This window comes from Puma concolor, chromosome E1 (genome assembly GCF_028749965.1).
Source record: "Puma concolor isolate L17-30 chromosome E1, mPumCon1.1.hap2, whole genome shotgun sequence".
Lineage (NCBI taxonomy): Eukaryota > Metazoa > Chordata > Mammalia > Carnivora > Felidae > Puma > Puma concolor.
The window spans coordinates 44,048,458-44,063,616 of NC_141680.1; the positions used below are offsets into that span (position 1 = coordinate 44,048,458).

At 59.2% G+C, this 15,159-nt stretch overlaps 2 protein-coding genes and 1 long non-coding RNA gene across 9 annotated transcripts; 1 reads left to right on the forward strand and 2 right to left on the reverse strand.

Moving 5' to 3' along the window:
* The first annotated feature begins 348 nt into the window (after positions 1 to 348).
* Positions 349 to 9,654, forward strand: RUNDC3A (RUN domain containing 3A). 5 transcript variants are annotated; one of them, XM_086687501.1, is made up of 11 exons: positions 349 to 503; positions 4,171 to 4,286; positions 4,655 to 4,803; positions 4,990 to 5,075; positions 6,017 to 6,106; positions 6,207 to 6,287; positions 6,432 to 6,597; positions 6,704 to 6,861; positions 7,614 to 7,751; positions 7,881 to 7,987; positions 9,027 to 9,654. In XM_086687501.1, the coding sequence occupies exons 1-11, from the start codon at positions 397 to 399 to the stop codon at positions 9,167 to 9,169; spliced, it is 1,341 nt and encodes a 446-aa protein (XP_086543627.1). In that variant the 5' UTR covers positions 349 to 396; the 3' UTR covers positions 9,170 to 9,654. The 5 variants fall into 5 exon arrangements, with proteins under 5 accessions (XP_086543627.1, XP_086543623.1, XP_086543624.1 ...); XM_086687497.1 differs by having other exon boundaries at positions 350 to 503; positions 4,667 to 4,803; XM_086687498.1 differs by having other exon boundaries at positions 350 to 503; positions 4,670 to 4,803.
* On the reverse strand, positions 462 to 4,099 carry LOC147574391 (uncharacterized). The gene is made up of 3 exons (XR_015244194.1): positions 2,906 to 4,099; positions 2,511 to 2,610; positions 462 to 575 (listed from the first exon to the last, which is right to left on the reverse strand). It is a non-coding gene; the product is annotated as an uncharacterized LOC147574391 (long non-coding RNA).
* A 649-nt stretch (positions 9,655 to 10,303) lies between the features above and the next one.
* On the reverse strand, positions 10,304 to 14,705 carry SLC25A39 (solute carrier family 25 member 39). 3 transcript variants are annotated; one of them, XM_086687504.1, is made up of 12 exons: positions 14,560 to 14,705; positions 13,602 to 13,701; positions 13,409 to 13,468; positions 13,237 to 13,281; positions 12,870 to 12,979; positions 12,459 to 12,526; positions 12,191 to 12,315; positions 11,836 to 12,009; positions 11,384 to 11,493; positions 11,076 to 11,157; positions 10,916 to 10,996; positions 10,304 to 10,823 (listed from the first exon to the last, which is right to left on the reverse strand). In XM_086687504.1, exons 2-12 carry the CDS (start codon positions 13,684 to 13,686, stop codon positions 10,708 to 10,710), a joined length of 1,056 nt encoding a protein of 351 aa, XP_086543630.1. In that variant the 5' UTR covers positions 13,687 to 13,701; positions 14,560 to 14,705; the 3' UTR covers positions 10,304 to 10,707. The 3 variants fall into 3 exon arrangements, with proteins under 3 accessions (XP_086543630.1, XP_086543628.1, XP_086543629.1); XM_086687502.1 differs by having other exon boundaries at positions 12,870 to 13,003; XM_086687503.1 differs by lacking the exon at positions 14,560 to 14,705 and adding an exon at positions 13,803 to 14,474 and having other exon boundaries at positions 12,870 to 13,003.
* Between the last annotated feature and the right edge of the window lie 454 nt (positions 14,706 to 15,159).

Genomic DNA, 15,159 nt, shown 5'->3' on the forward strand with positions numbered 1-15,159 from the left:
TCTTCCGGGGACCCCCTCCGCCCCCCCTCTGCCCCAGCCCTCTCCCCCCCCACCCCCAAATTCTGCATCCTCTGCGGATTGGTGCCCGGCCTGCCAGGGGCGGGGCCCGAGGGCCCTGACGTCACCAGCCGAGGGGGGCGGGCGTCTAAGGGAGGGGGGTGACGGGCCCGGCTCAGCACCTCGGAGAGCTCCCTCCGGCCTTGTTTTGCTCTGGAATCGCCGCCGGGGGAGGGTGCCAGGGGGCCGGGCACCGGGAGCAGCGGCAGGGGGATGACCCAGCAGGGATCGAGGGGCCCCGGCGGGCAGAGGGCCCAGCCGTGATCCGGCGGGGGGGGGGCCGGGGCTCCAGGCGGGGTGGGGGGCAGCTGGTGGCGGCAGCAGTGGCCGCACATCTGGATGGAAGCGAGCTTTGTCCAGACCACCATGGCTCTGGGGCTGTCCTCCAAGAAAGCGTCTTCCCGCAATGTGGCCGTGGAGCGTAGGAACCTGATCACCGTGTGCAGGTGGGCGCCGCTGGCGGGGGGTGGTCAGGGAGAGGCGTCGGGGCGGGCTGCGGAAATACGGACCGAGCGTGCCTGCCGGGAGGGTGCACAGCAGCCACGGAGGAAAAGGGATGAAGCACAGAGTTAAGAGGAGCGCGTCCACTGTTCCTCTCAGGCCCAGACCAGGAGGGGGTTTGGAGGTCTGGTCCCTATCCTTCTAGGCCAAGTCAGGCCTATGCCCAGTCCGGGGCCTGGGGGTGAGGGGTGTTTAATTGGCACTGCAGCTTCCTGTGAAAACCAGGAAGTGACATTGTGTGTGAGGGGGAGGGGTGGGGATGGCTGGCTCCCTTGCTGGGGGCGGGGGCGAGGTGGGCAGAGAAGAACTGACAGGTAGCGGCCTGAACGCCCTCCAAGCATACCCTCACTCCCACCCCTGACACCCTGGCCTCTCAGGGGTGGGGCTTTCCTGGGAGATTTCCCAGGCTTAAATCCGGGAGCAGAGATGGTGCCCTCCTCCATCTCTGGGCAGCTGCAGCCTGTGGCAGGATCAACTAGGGGTGTGGGCAAAGCCCCTGAATCCACCCAGTGAAGGGTGAGGGACGCTGTGCCTGCCGTGGGAAGGGGGGGGGGTCTGACCACAGAAGCCTGGGTCTCCTGGGTTCCAGGGAGGAGACTGGGAGGGCAGATGTGTCCCTGAGGGTGGGGCTGTCGCAGTGTTGGGAAGATTCATCTGCTTTTGGGGGGCCCAGGAAATGAACCTTCCCACCTCAGCCCTGCAGTGACTCACCCTCACTGCCCTGCCCTGAGCCAGGAGCGGCCAGTTGCCCAGCCACTGTCCCTCAGCCTCACCTGCCCTCATCTCTCCCTCTAGGAACCCCCCACTAGCTGCCTTCTCCATCTGCAACCTCCCCACCCCCCATGCCACCTCTGAGGGCAGGCACTCCAAGTGCCGGGCTCAGCTGTCCTGCCTTGCCGCCCCCACCTTGCCTACACACAGGCCTTGGCCCTGCTCCTTCCCCCCAGGAATCAGCGCTCACCTGATGCCCTGGCTCCTGCCCGCCATAGCTCCTTCCAGGTTCCTGAGCACACACCCAACCACACTGCATCTGCCCCAGCCCAAAGTGCAGGCTGCTGCCTCCACCCTCACCTCTCAACCCCTGCCACTATGGTATAAAACAAAGGTTTCTGCCTTTGGGACCAGAGGGTCCTAGGTTCAAGCTCTGACTTCATCAGTTATTTGCTGTACAACCATGGGAAGTCTCCCAACCATTCTGGGCCTTGGGTGCCTCATCATCCCCACTGTCAATGTAACAGCCACACCAAGGAATAGTTATGGCATAATTTATGTAGGACTACAGGCCTGGCACATGAAAATAGCCCTCTCCTGATGGTACCCTTCCTGTCTCTGAGAAGAAGGTTCTTCTTCTTTCCTTTGCCTGCTAGGACAACAGCCTCTCGAGTGCATGGGGAAAGGCGGGGGGGGGGGGGGGGTGCGGGGAATCTCCCTTTGGCCTAGGCTGGAGAAGCAGAGGTTCTGGAGGTTCGGAAGTGGGCTTAGAGCTGGGGAGTGAGGGACAGAGTTTTGGAGGGGGTTGGGGGCATGACAAAGACTTAGAAACCCCTCAGGCCCCTGCCACCTCATCACTGTCATGTGGTTCGCCTCCAGCTCCCAGAACAGTTCCCTTTAGCAGGCCAAGGGCTCCCCCGGGCCCTGGCCTCCCCGTCTCCATGGTAACCTGCAGCAGCCGCTGCACCTCCTAACAAGGAACACACCATGGGGCTCCCGGGGGCAATGACCAGTTCGGCGACACCCCTGAGGATAGATGGCAGATGGCTGCCACACTGAAACGAGCCCCAGGCCCCCACTGAGGGCTGACCCAGATGACCAGAAAATATCACGGGGGGTGAAGCGTGCTGCATAATGAAGCCCAGCTAATGCCCTAAACACAAGCTCCTTCCAGCAGGGTCGACCTTACCATTAATGGCCCTGCTCCTCGCCACCCCTGCCCCATGGCCTATCACACTTACCTTCTCCCAGTCCTTCCTGGAGCCCGAGGCAGGTACTCTATTATTCCTGTTTGGGCCTCAGAGAGATTAAATGACCCGTCCAAGGCCACATGGATATCACCTGGAAACAGGATTTGAGTCCATCAGGCTGCTTCCATCTACTACGACCCCAACACTGACCTGGCTCTGATTTCGGGCCAGACCAGCTCTAAGCCCAAAGAGAGGGAGGGAGGGCCTTTGGCTCAGTTCTGCCATTGGTGTGAGAGCCTCAGAGGACAGTGTGTAAGGGCTGGAGCTTGCAGAGTGGAAGGCAGAGGAGGCAGGGGCTGCTCCCAGGCCTTGGGAAACGTGATGGCCACCAGGAGGCCACAAGATGTAGCAGAAAGAGCAAGCGCTTTGGAATCAGACACACTTACCTGACTCCTCACTAGCTGTGTGACTCTGAACAGATCAGTCCACCTCTTGAATCTTCAATTACCTTATCTGTTAAATGGGAATGATGATAGGAAGAGGACCTACCTCCCAGAGCTGTTGTAAAGATGGATGAGCTAATACATGCAAACTACAGTGCTTGACACATTACAGGGCTTGATAAGCTTAGCGGGGGAAGGGCAGTTCCAAGCAGCCCCCATATCCCCCAACACCCACTCTTGCTCTGCTACCCACAATAGGGTAATAATGGGATGTTGGGAGCTGTGTCCTCATTCCTGCCCCATCCCAGTGCAGGGATGGCAGGTGCAGATTGCAGGGGTAGGGATTGCAGAGGTAGCGGAGGCTCTGAGCAGGATTGCACAGAAGGACGGGGGCTGCTGGGCTCCAGTTTCTCAGCCCTGTTGGCTTCCCTTGATTCCCTTCCTCTCTGAGAAGCCAGGTGTCTGGACCTCTAAGACCCCTTCCAGAGATCTGCTGCCAATGTCCCGCACACACACACCCAATGTGTGTCAGACCCACAACCTGCACACACACACACACACACACACACACACACACACACACACACACAGACACAGAACGCCCCAGCCCAGCTCTGCACCGCCTGGTTCTGGGCAGCTGGTGTGTGGGCGACCAGGCTAGGAAGGAGAAGGGGAAAGGGGGGCATCCGTGTGCTAAAAGCCCACCTGGCCACCCTTGCATGCCCACGCTCCATGTGCTCAGTGCCAACTCACATGTCCTGGCACAGGTGACCTCCCGCCGCCCCCAGAAGGGACTGAAGTTTGTTCCAGCAATAGCAGAAGACAGCACAGGGCAGGGGTACAAACCCACTTCTAACTCCTAGCTGACCTCTGACCCACACACATAGAAAATGCAACTCCAAAGGATGGGCAAGAAGGAAGGGGCTCTGGGAAAGACCCCTGACTCCGGGTGTCTCATCTTCTTACCTGTTCTATCCCCTCTCATACTTTATTCCTGAAGTTTCCTTTCTCTAGCTGTCACCTCTCCTATCACCTATATGTCAATCAGTCTCCCACCTGCCACTCTATCACTCCCAGGTCACAGCACCTCTGTGGTCACTGTGTATCCCTCCGTATTTCACCTTCTTTCCCTTTCCCATCACACCCATGCTCTTCATGACCTCTTGTCTGTCCTTGTCTCCCTCTCTTTGCCTAACACCCCTCCTCTACTGCCATTACCCTGTTGTCTCACTGGACCCCCCACTTCCCCCTCTCCCACCCCTCACCAGGTTCTCTGTGAAAACGCTGCTGGAGAAGTATACGGCAGAACCCATCGATGACTCATCCGAGGAGTTTGTGAATTTTGCAGCCATCTTAGAGCAGATCCTCAGCCACCGTTTCAAAGGTGGGCGGGCCCAGCTCCCTGTCCCCTGTTGTCCAGCCCTCCTAACTCCCAGCCTTTAGCTTCCAGCCACCCACTCTGATCTCCCCTGCGGCTTTCTGAACCCCATCATTGACTCTGAGCCATGCACAGAGCTGGGAAGAGGGGATGGGGCCTTCTGGCCACTTGAGTGGGTGCCCACAAGCCCAATCAATGGGCGTGCAGTTATATGCTAGCGAGCCCTTTGTGCACATGCATGTGTGTGCACATATGTTTGGGGGAGGCACCATGTGTGGGCGTGGCTGCTTATACTTATGCATGTGTATACCTCATTACATGGACCCTGTACAAACTCCCTGGTTTTGCTGAGCCCCCTCCCTGCCCTGGCTCAGCCTGTGCCCCAGCAGGTCCGGTGAGCTGGTTCAGCTCAGACGGGCAGCGGGGCTTCTGGGACTATATCCGGTTGGCCTGCAGCAAAGTGCCCAACAATTGTGTGAGCAGCATTGAGAACATGGAAAACATCAGCACAGCCCGAGCCAAGGTGAGGGGCCTGTGATGGGCAGGGCGAGGGCAGCTGTTGGTTGCAGGGGAATACAGGGGGGGATTGCTTGCTCCTTGTTCCTCACCCCTGCCTACAGGCACTGGGTAGAAGAGCCACAGGAGGTCTAGACCCAATAGTGCACTCATGCACTTCAGGGCAACAAATAAAGGTGAGTGTGCTTTCCAGGGCCGGGCATGGATCCGAGTGGCACTGATGGAGAAGCGAATGTCGGAATACATCACCACAGCTCTGCGGGACACCCGGACCACCAGGTCAGACCCTCTCAGTCAGCTCGGACCACAGATCCCAGTGTGCACGTTCACTGCCTAAACATACTTGATCCTTCAATTCTTAGAGCAACCTTCAGTACCTGGACTACAACTCCCAGCATGCACTGCTAGCTTGCCAGTTTCCCTCTCCCAGAGTATCCTCTGCCACTGTGCCTGCCCTCCTGGAACACAGCTTTAGCACCACCACCATCTCTTCCAAGTCAGATTAATTATTCTCCACCATCCGGCAGCACTGACCTCATGCACAGCCCTAACCTTAGACACACCTCTGAACAAGCCTCAACTATGTTAACCTTGTTCCATGACCTGTAACACAGAGCCCTACCTACTCCGCAAACAGTGGCAGCAGTCTGTACTTGCTACCCATGGACCACAGAGTCCCAGTGTGCCGAGCCTCAGTCCCTGCACTGTGGGTTTGCAGAGAGAATGGGTCTCAGGGGCAGGGGTCACAGGCAGAATTTGTGCTTGAAGCTGAGTATGGTCAGGGTCATGTCTCTCTCCCCACCAACCCAGTGGTCACATACAACCCAATGTTTTCACTCCATTCTATCTCTAGTCTGTCCTCACATGTCAGAGTTTACACCATATTTTTGAGCACCTGCTGTATGCCAAGCACTAATGATTAGAACTGGTTTCCTGATTTTACCGTTCTGGATGACTCCATGCTTTGCGGGAAAGGGGTAGTTCAGAGGATGGAGGAAAGTATTCTCAGGGAACACACGTTCTAATAGGTGGGAGACACAGTGGGCCCCACTCTGAGGGAGAGACCAGATCCACACCTGAGAGGTGAGCAGGAAAGAGACCCCTCCTTCCTCTAGGAAAGGTCTGTAGTAAGCTAACAAGAGAAGTCCTGAGGAGTGCCCCATCCCCCACCCCCGCGGGAGGATGCTGCACCATCAGTCCCTCGCTCCCCCGCCCCGCAGACGTTTCTATGACTCGGGAGCCATCATGCTTCGGGAGGAAGCCACCGTCCTCACCGGGATGCTGATCGGACTGAGCGCCATAGACTTCAGGTGGGGTCTGGATGGAGGTGGCGGAGGGAGTTTAGCCGCGAACGCCCACATTCCCATCTCCTCCTACCCGCCCCCAACCTTGTGGTTCCTCTGCCCCCAGCTTCTGCCTAAAGGGCGAAGTGCTGGACGGGAAGACCCCCGTGGTCATCGATTACACACCCTACCTAAAGTTCACCCAGAGGTGAGCAGCAGGACTGCTGTGATGGGTGGGGGACGGCGGGCAGGGGGCAGGCTGCGCCGGCATCCGGGTCCCTCCGCCCCAGGGGGCCGGCAAGGGAAGCCCGGGCGGGCAGAGCGGGCCGTGCCCACCGCTCCTTCCCCCAAGCTATGACTACCTGACGGACGAGGAGGAGCGGCACAGCGCCGAGAGCAGTACCAGCGAGGACAACTCGCCCGAGCACCCGTACCTGCCGCTCGTCACCGACGAGGACAGCTGGTACAGCAAATGGCACAAGATGGAACAGAAGTTCCGCATCGTCTACGCGCAGAAGGTGCGTGATGCCGCGGCGGGGGCTGCGGGCTGGGGGAAGGGGGGCGGGCAGCCGCTGGGACCCTCCCCCCGCGTCCCGCGGCCCGGGCTGAGCCGGCGCCCCGCAGGGCTACCTGGAGGAGCTGGTGCGCCTGCGTGAGTCGCAGCTGAAGGACCTGGAGGCGGAGAACCGGCGGCTGCAGCTGCAGCTGGAGGAGGCGGCGGCGCAGAACCAGCGCGAGAAGCGGGAGTTGGAAGGCGTGATCCTGGAGCTGCAGGAGCAGCTGTGAGCGCCGCCGCCGCCCTTCCCCGTCCCGGCCACCCCGACCACATCGCCCCCAGAGTCTAACGTCACCTTCCTTGATAACAGCATCTAGTGCAACCAACCGCCAGCATCAAACCACTGATCCCCTCACCTCCTCCACCCCAGGCCCCCGTCCCCAGCGAACTAAATTACTCTCAACGTAAGATCCTGGGCGCCCCACTTCATCCGTCAGCTAGCATGGTTATAGAACATTAATCCTGGGACCCCAACATTACTGATAAGGGCCTCAAATGTTACTTAGCAACCTTCAACACGATCCCGTTATTCCCTCTGCTCAACAGCCCTCTGATCCGCAACCACTGACCATCATCCCCACGGTGACCACTGACTTCACTGCTACTCATCCCCAATAGCTCCCCCCTAGACCTTTTCATTACCCTGTGACCTCCCAGCAGGAGTCCCCAAGATACCCCATTAACCTTCAGGTTTCCCACTCTGTTCTCTATCCACTCCACACTGACTTGAGTCCCACAAACACCCCATTGTCCCCTCCATCCCCCAGTAGGAGCACACCAAATCCCCGTCACCTCTCTAACCCCCAGTACCTTCCACTGACTCCCAGGATCTGCCCTACTGATCCTCAACATTCTATCCCCATTTCTGCTACCCAGGTTTCATTCCTAACCCCACCACCACCTCTTTCTGAGCTCGCCCCCCCCCCCCCACTTCTGCTCCCTCTCCTAGCCAGTCCTGACCCCTCCTCCCCATCCCAGGACAGGTCTGATCCCCGGTGACCACGTTCCCCTGGCCCAGGGTTCCAAAGAGCTCACTACTCCCCTGGTCAACCAATGGCCGTCACTAGGAACGCTCAATGGGGCAGAGGGTGCCAACAACCCCAAGCTCTACCGGAGGTAAGCCTCAGCCAGGCTCGGCTTGGGCCCGAGTGCTGGCCCTTACTGGGAAGAGGGGCACTGGGAGGGCGGGGGGGGGGAAGGGGCTGTAGGCCTCTGCCTGCACACCAGCCCTCTGCTCTGCCACAGACACAGTTTCATGAGCACGGAGCCGCTGTCAGCTGAAGCCAGTCTGAGCTCGGACTCCCAGCGCCTGGGAGAGGGCAAACGGGATGAGGAGCCCTGGGGCCCCATCGGTGAGCCCCCGATCCAGCACCCAACTCTTCCAAGAAGGGCTGAGGCCAGGCCTTGGGGCCTATGGAATTGGCCCTGGCCAATTCCCTCTTTCATTCAGCCCTTCCAGAGAGCTTAGCACAGCAATTAAGTTTGGTTTGGGGGTGTTGGGCAGACCCTAGGGCAAACTAGCTGTGCCTCCTCCCCTGCCAGCTCAGTCAGTCACTTCACCTGGCTGAGCACTTCCCATCTGTAAAATGGGGATGCTGATTAAAATAACCACCCATGTTGGCATATGGTGAGGGCTCAATGGCTTTTTGGCATGATGACATCCTCAAGGGGCTCACAAATTCTTGGGGAATTCTTTGCCTAACTGATTTGCTCTTATCTCATGCACTCTGCGAACCGCTTGCCTGACCATTGTTTCCCCCTTTTCTTTGGCTGCCAGGAAGCTCAGAGCCAAATTAGTGGCTCTCTTCAAGCGAATGTCCAGGACTTCAACGCATGCATTTTGTGTTGCCCTCCCCTGGCTTCACCTTGGTTCCCCGCCCTAGTTTTCCCGGTGCCTGGACTTCTGCCTTTTCTTTCTAAAAACCACACTGTACTGGATGATTTTAGATCTTCTTTGAGACAAGGCAGGCTATGGACGTGGAACCCCGCCACACTGTGTTTGTGATTGTCCGTGTGTCTGTCTCCCCACCAGACTGTGAGCTCCGTGAGGGCAGGGACCGTGTCTCGTCCGTTCTCTGTATCCCCAGTGCTTGGAACGGAACAAGTGCTCACCGTGTGTTTAATAAACAGACAGAGAGGATGAACCTCAGGGGGAGACAGAGACATAAACTGACGATTACAATACAGTGTCCCTGGCACTGTGCATGGCATGGGCAGATGCTTATCCAGGTTTAACTGAAAATGGCAAATGCTCCAGAGATGAGGAAAAATTCCTGGGGGAGGGGGGGTTCACCTGAGGGCTGCCCCTCCACTGCCTTCTCCTGTACCCCCCTCCCCAACTCACACACAGGCAGACCAGTTGGCTTGGCCTCACCTGCCCTCTCTCCCCAGGGAAGGACCCCACGCCCTCCATGCTGGGCCTCTGCGGCTCCCTGGCCTCCATCCCCAGCTGCAAGTCCCTGGCGAGCTTCAAATCCAACGAGTGCCTGGTGAGCGACAGTCCTGAGGGCAGCCCAGCACTGAGCCCCAGCTGAGGAGCGGTGTGGGCGGCACCAACGCCAGCCCCCCCACCCCCACCCTGGCCAGGGGCACAGACACCTGCCGCCTTTCCTCAGAGTCCCCCAGTCCAGGCCACTTTTCCAGGGAACGCTGCCCACCCAGCCATGGGTCTCTTGCGAAAGGCACCCTTTGCTTCTCGCCAGTTTTAGCTTTCTGCCCAAGGGAGCAGGAGCTGCAAAGGGGAGTCGGCTGGGCCAGGCTACAGGGGCACCGCGGCCACAGGGAATCCTTGGGAAAGTTTGTTCCATTCTTCTGGTGACCCTGACGCCTGGCTGGCTTCCCACTGGACTCTTCTTCGCTCATCCCCACCACCCTCCTCAGGAGCTGGTGGCCCAGCCTCAGCACCCCCACCTCCCATGCCTCTTCAGTCTGTCCTTGTGTATTCCCTGGAGTCCCTCCCTTCCCAGTCCCCAGGGCAGGGGCTCTGAGGGGATCAGGCAAATAAAAACCAGAAGACTGAGGGCAACTTTGTCTGTGGGGGGCTGGGACTGGACACTGTCCTGAGGTGGCATAATCTGATAGAGCCGGTGCTGGGCCCATAACGAAGGTGATGCTAGACCAGACAGAATGGGTGCGTGCCCCATGGGAGCAGATCTGTCAGAAGAATGCCAGGAGTAGGTGGCTTTCCTGAGAAGGGTCCTAAATGTTAGGCCTTTCCCCAGCAGACATGTAAATGCTCCATTCAGCCTAATACTCTTAATAACTTGCTTAGCCCCAAGCAGAGAAGACACTGAACATCCTGGGCGCAGGTGGAGGAGGCAAGCCCTGGCAGGGCCCTATTCTCTTTCCGGCACCCTGAGCAATTCAGCTTTGGCCCAGAGTTGCAGACCCAAAGAAGCAACCTCCCTCCTCTGTTGTCACTGAAGTGTGCCCTTGGGGAGAGGTTGCACCACCTTCTACCCTGGCCCTAACACTACCTGTCACCCCCAACTCTGGGTCCTTGCACTGACCCAGCTCTCACTAAATAAGGAAGGGGGTGCTTTATATGGGTACCACCTGGGCAGTAAAAGCCGCTGTCAAGGTCCCTTCCAGGCCCCCTCTGTGCAAATCACTCACCAAGTCCCAGTTCCCTCCCCACCCCGACCCCCCTGCACTCACAGGCACTGGAGAGAAGTTCATCATCTTTAGACTCAAGGAATTAACAGGGAAGGGTGCAGACTACACCAGGCCCAGGGTTTTGTGGCTCCCAGAAGCAGACCCAGCTACAGCAAACACAGGGAAATGGTGGGAAGGGAGGGGGCAGTTATCAGATTTGGTCTTGAACTTGGTCGGGGCGGGGGGCTGGAAAAGTGATTATCCTTGGGGCTTGGGAATGAGGAACAGCAGGAAGAAAGCTGTTTTAGGGGGGCCTTGGCAGACCTAGAGGGGTAGCCCCAACCCCTGGAGCTCATAGTTGAGAGGGAAGGGAAATGAGGCTCCTCCCCTCAGTGCTGAGGACAAGGCACTTGGCTCAGTCTCCTTCTGCCCCACCCCCATCCATGGAAGAGATAGGGTCCTTGTCCCCTGGCTCCTTTTAAGAGCCCAGAGGCTGTTCTCTGTTGAGCCTCTGGAAGAAGCTTTTGCCAAACTCGTAAGTGCTGATCATGATGGCACAGGAGGGGGCAGCCTTGATGATCCTCGGGAGAAAGCCTGCAATGGGAGACGGAGATTAGGGTCAGAGGTCAGGGTCCTGGGAGGGGCCCAATCCTTCCAAGTTTGGACAAACACACACAGACACTCACCTGCAAAGAGTCCCCTGGTGCCAGACTCAGCCCGGATCCTCCGCAGCAGCAGCCAGGTGGAGTCGGCGTGTGGGGGCGTCACTGCAAACGTAAGGCACAGCCCAGTAAGACCCCGCTTGGGCCCCCACCTGCCTGGCCCCACACCAGCCAGAACCTTCACCTCTCACAGCCTCCACCGCTCCCAGTGCGACCTGACGTTGCGTCTTCACCACGTCAAAGGGTAGAGTCAGGATGGCCGCCACCTGGTGGGGTAGGGAGAGAGCTGGTCTCCATTCCCAGGACCCCCATCCCCCGCATCCAGCCAGGGTCTGCCAACCTTAACTAGGATTTCACCAGGGAGGGTGAGCTTGCTCCTCAACAGGCAGCCACCTGCTGCTACACGAGCACTCTTCTCTTGAGCACCTCCAACAACCCTCAGGCCTCCCAAGGACACATCCACTGGCCTCACTCCCTGTCCGATCAACTCACCGTCCCTGAGATGCCGCCAGCCACAAAGCTGATGCCCACGGATGTCTGGTCTTTTGGCCTGAGCCCGCTCAACCAGCTCTTCACCAGCTCATAGTTGAACCAGTACAGGGCTTGGGGGCGCAAGGATACGCTCATTAGAGTTGGAGAGGGCAGCAGGGTGGCCCCAGACCTCCCATTTTCCACTGCCGCACAATGTGACAAGCCCTCCCTCCTGGTAACAAAGACTGCTCGTTACGTGCCAGTTTCTGTAACGGGCCCTCTGCAGAAATTTACTTCTGAAAACCTGGGTGAATACCCTGCCTGCTGGCCCCATTGCACAGATGAGATATCCAAAGCCCAGAGAAGTCAGGTGACTTCAAAGTCAGTAATAGCACAACTGGGATTTAACTGCAGAACTCTTGTGAGTCATCCAAAGGCTCCGTTACCCCAGCCCCTGCACCCCTGATTCCTACCTGAAAAGGGCACATCCCGAAGGGCAGTGGGGCCCCAGCCCAGCCACAGCGAGCGCCAGCCGCCCTGAGCCATGGCAGCTCGGACACAGGCACCCAGCTCCCGGTATGACACGTGCTGAGCCTGCAGCTTTGTCCGCACCAGCTCCAGGGGGCTGATCACAGTCACGGTTCCCACTAGGGGGAATAGTGGAGAGAGGTCAGTTCACAGGGCCCAACGGCAACCTGTCCCAGGATCTGGGGGCCCAAGAGATCCCTCTACCCCTAAGCTGCCAGACATTGGAGCTGGAAGCCAGAACCGGACTCAAGCGCAGGTGGGGGTCAGAGAGAGAGATCAAGGGCCCAAGGCTGTGCTCACAGCGGGCTAGTGCGCCAGCCACCATAGGTGCGTAGAGGTCGGAAGTCAGGGCTCGACCACAAAGGAAGGCCTTGAGTTGGTCATAGGCGGTGAAGTAGATGGCAGTGGCCGGCACAGTCATAACCCTGGGAGTGTGAACAGAGGTTAGCTGGGACTCCCAAAACCTCCCAAACCTCCCAGGCCTCCCCTGCCCCAGTCAGCCAACAGGAGAGGAACGGGTCAGAGGAGTCCAGGAAGGAAAAGCAAATACACAAGCTGGGATACTCACAAGGTGGCTGGGAGGCCGCTCCACAGGGTCCTAGTGCCTTCATGTCTCACGATCTTCACAAAGGCATCCTGGCCAAGCAGACACCAGTCCGCAAGGAGGAAGGTGAAGACGCTCCATGAGGGGGCTAACCCATACTTGGCCCCAGCCTGATGCCCTCACCTCTGCCCACTGCCCAGAGTCCTGGCGGTAGTCGCTCAGGCCCCCACACACTCAATCACCCACTTAGCTCCAAGTGAACTCTTGCCCACCCTTCAAAACCTCATAGCGACGATACCTCCTCAGGGAAGCCCTTCCCAAACTGAACCGGCCACCCCTACTTGCTTTGCGTCGCTCATTCTTTTCTGAGTCTGCAGCGTGACCAATGCAAAGCCCTCAGGAATGCCTAGAGACACGGTTGAGGGCACAACTCACCAAGGTGCCCGTAAAACGCGTGGGGTCCTGGAACCAGGTGGCACAGCGGGCACCATTTGGGCACAAGTACAGGGGCTCCAGGACACCATTGCAGTACAGGAGGCACTTCCCTGTGGATCGGAGAGAGGAGGGCACTGGGAAAGGGGAGGGGGTGTTAGGATGACTATCCTCTGGAACCCTGCAGGGAGGTGGTGAGCCCCCATCCCTAGAGGGCCAGCAGAGGCCGTGGTCCCTGGGTGGACATTCCTGACAGAGGGCTCGCTAACAGGACCTGGAAGTGTGTGCTAGGGCTGTGGAGCTCTCGGGTCCCCTGGGGACACTCCCTCCCCTGGACATTCACAAGCTCCCTGTGGCTTGGGGAACTCACATTTGGCGTAGGGGAGGCTCCAGAGTCTGGAGGAAGACATCAGCTCTAAAATACAAGGCAGTCCCTTAAGTCAGGAGAACCCCCCCCCCACCCGCTCCAGGGACCCCATCCCTGGAAGACCCTTGTTTTACCCAGGCACCACCCCATATTGGCTCCAGGGTCGGGCACTCACCACCGGCCACGGAGGGGCGCTGAGACTGCAAGCGTACCTTCACCACGTCCAGGGGTGTCACTGGGGGGAAGACAGCAGGTCTGAAGTCTCCTTAAGGACCCCAACCCTGACCCCTCCTCCAGGACCAGGTCCCCTCCAATCTTTGGTCTGCCCTAGTCCCCAGCTGCCCCCACCCCACCTCCCCAGATCTTACTGAAGAGGGAGGTGACCACAGCCCCGGTGCCTGAGGCCACCATTTGTTGGAGGGGGCTAATGCCCCCAGGGTTCTGGTCAGCCATCTTGTAGCTTCACTTCTGAAAAACAAACAGTCAACTGGAGTCCCAACTCACAAAACACGAGTCAGTGGGAAGGGAAGAAAGGGATTTGACCCAGCCCTTCATCCCAATTCACTCACTTAACATGAATTCAAACGATCCTCACGATAACCTTTTAAAGCAGTTGTCAGCTCTACTTTGTCAATTGAGAAACAGAGATTCACAGAGGTAGGGTGACCTGACCAAGGTCACTGTGGGAGTAGTTAGGAGGGAAGCCTGGGGAGTTACTCACTGGTTAAGAGGCAATAATGGCCCACTGCCATTCCCTCATCTAAGCAACACGGAATTACCGTGCCCCCTCCTCGGGGCAGGCACCTGGTTTGGCCCTGGGGACCCAAAGATCAAAACGTCTGAGCCGATCCCCAAAGCCCCTGCCTCTCGAGGCAGGCACTTGGGAGCTCCGAGTCACCGGGCCTGAAAGGTGGGGCCGAGCAATGAGGGAAACGTGTAAACAAATCTGATGGTCACGAAAGGACCGTCCGCTCTCTCGGGACTGCAGGCGAGGTTCCAGGCCCTCCCCCGCACCCTCCCCCCGAGGCCGGAAGGGCCAGTCCCCAGGCCTAGACGGGAAGGACAATCTCTCTGCTCTCTTCCCAAGACAGAGGCGGGGTTGTTCGGCCGAGAGGGCGGAAAGTAGGTTTGGGGAGACAGGATCTCTCCTTGTTCCTCGGGCACGCCGGTCCCGCGCTCAGCGGACGCCCGGTGGGACCGAGCAGGTCGGCCCGACCGCTCACGACTCCAGGCCCCCAGCCCAGCTCGGGCTCCCCGGGACCTCGGAAGGCCCACCTCCACCCCCGCCCCGAGCCGGGCCCTCAACCCCGGTCCAGCTCCGCCCACCTGGCTCCAGGCCGGTGCTCGCGCTGCGCGGCGCCCAGGGCCCAGCGGGCCCATGGCGGCTCCGCGGCCGGTGCAGGGTCCGCGCGCGCTCGACCCGTACCAAGGCCGACTTGAAAAGCAGCAGAGCCCGCCCCGCCTCCGGACCGCGCCACGAGGCCCCGCCCCCCGCCGGCCGACCTGCCGCACGCCCGGAGTGCCGCCGGCCCCGCCCACCCGCAGAGGTTCTGGGACCCGCAGCGCCCCAGTCCCCCAGCCGAGGGAGGGTGCGCCGCAGGTTCTCCGCCGGACCAGCGCCCCAATGTCGCGGGGTCTCCACGTCGAGCGTGACGGAGGCAGCACCGCACTTAACAGCGTGGTCTTACAAACTCCATCCCACCAGTACGCTGGCCGAGCGCTGCCCGGGGAGTCCCAGCTCTTCCCTTAACTTCCAGACCAGCGTGGGTAACGCGCTCTCCCGCTCTTCCTCGGTGTCCTCATCTGCGGAGCCGGCAGGGATTTGAATCAGTTCTTCCAAAGCCACGGGGCGATCAGATAGTGATGGCATATATTTACCCGCCGGGCTCCCTGCGGAGTTTTCCAACTTAGTGATGACCTACGGAA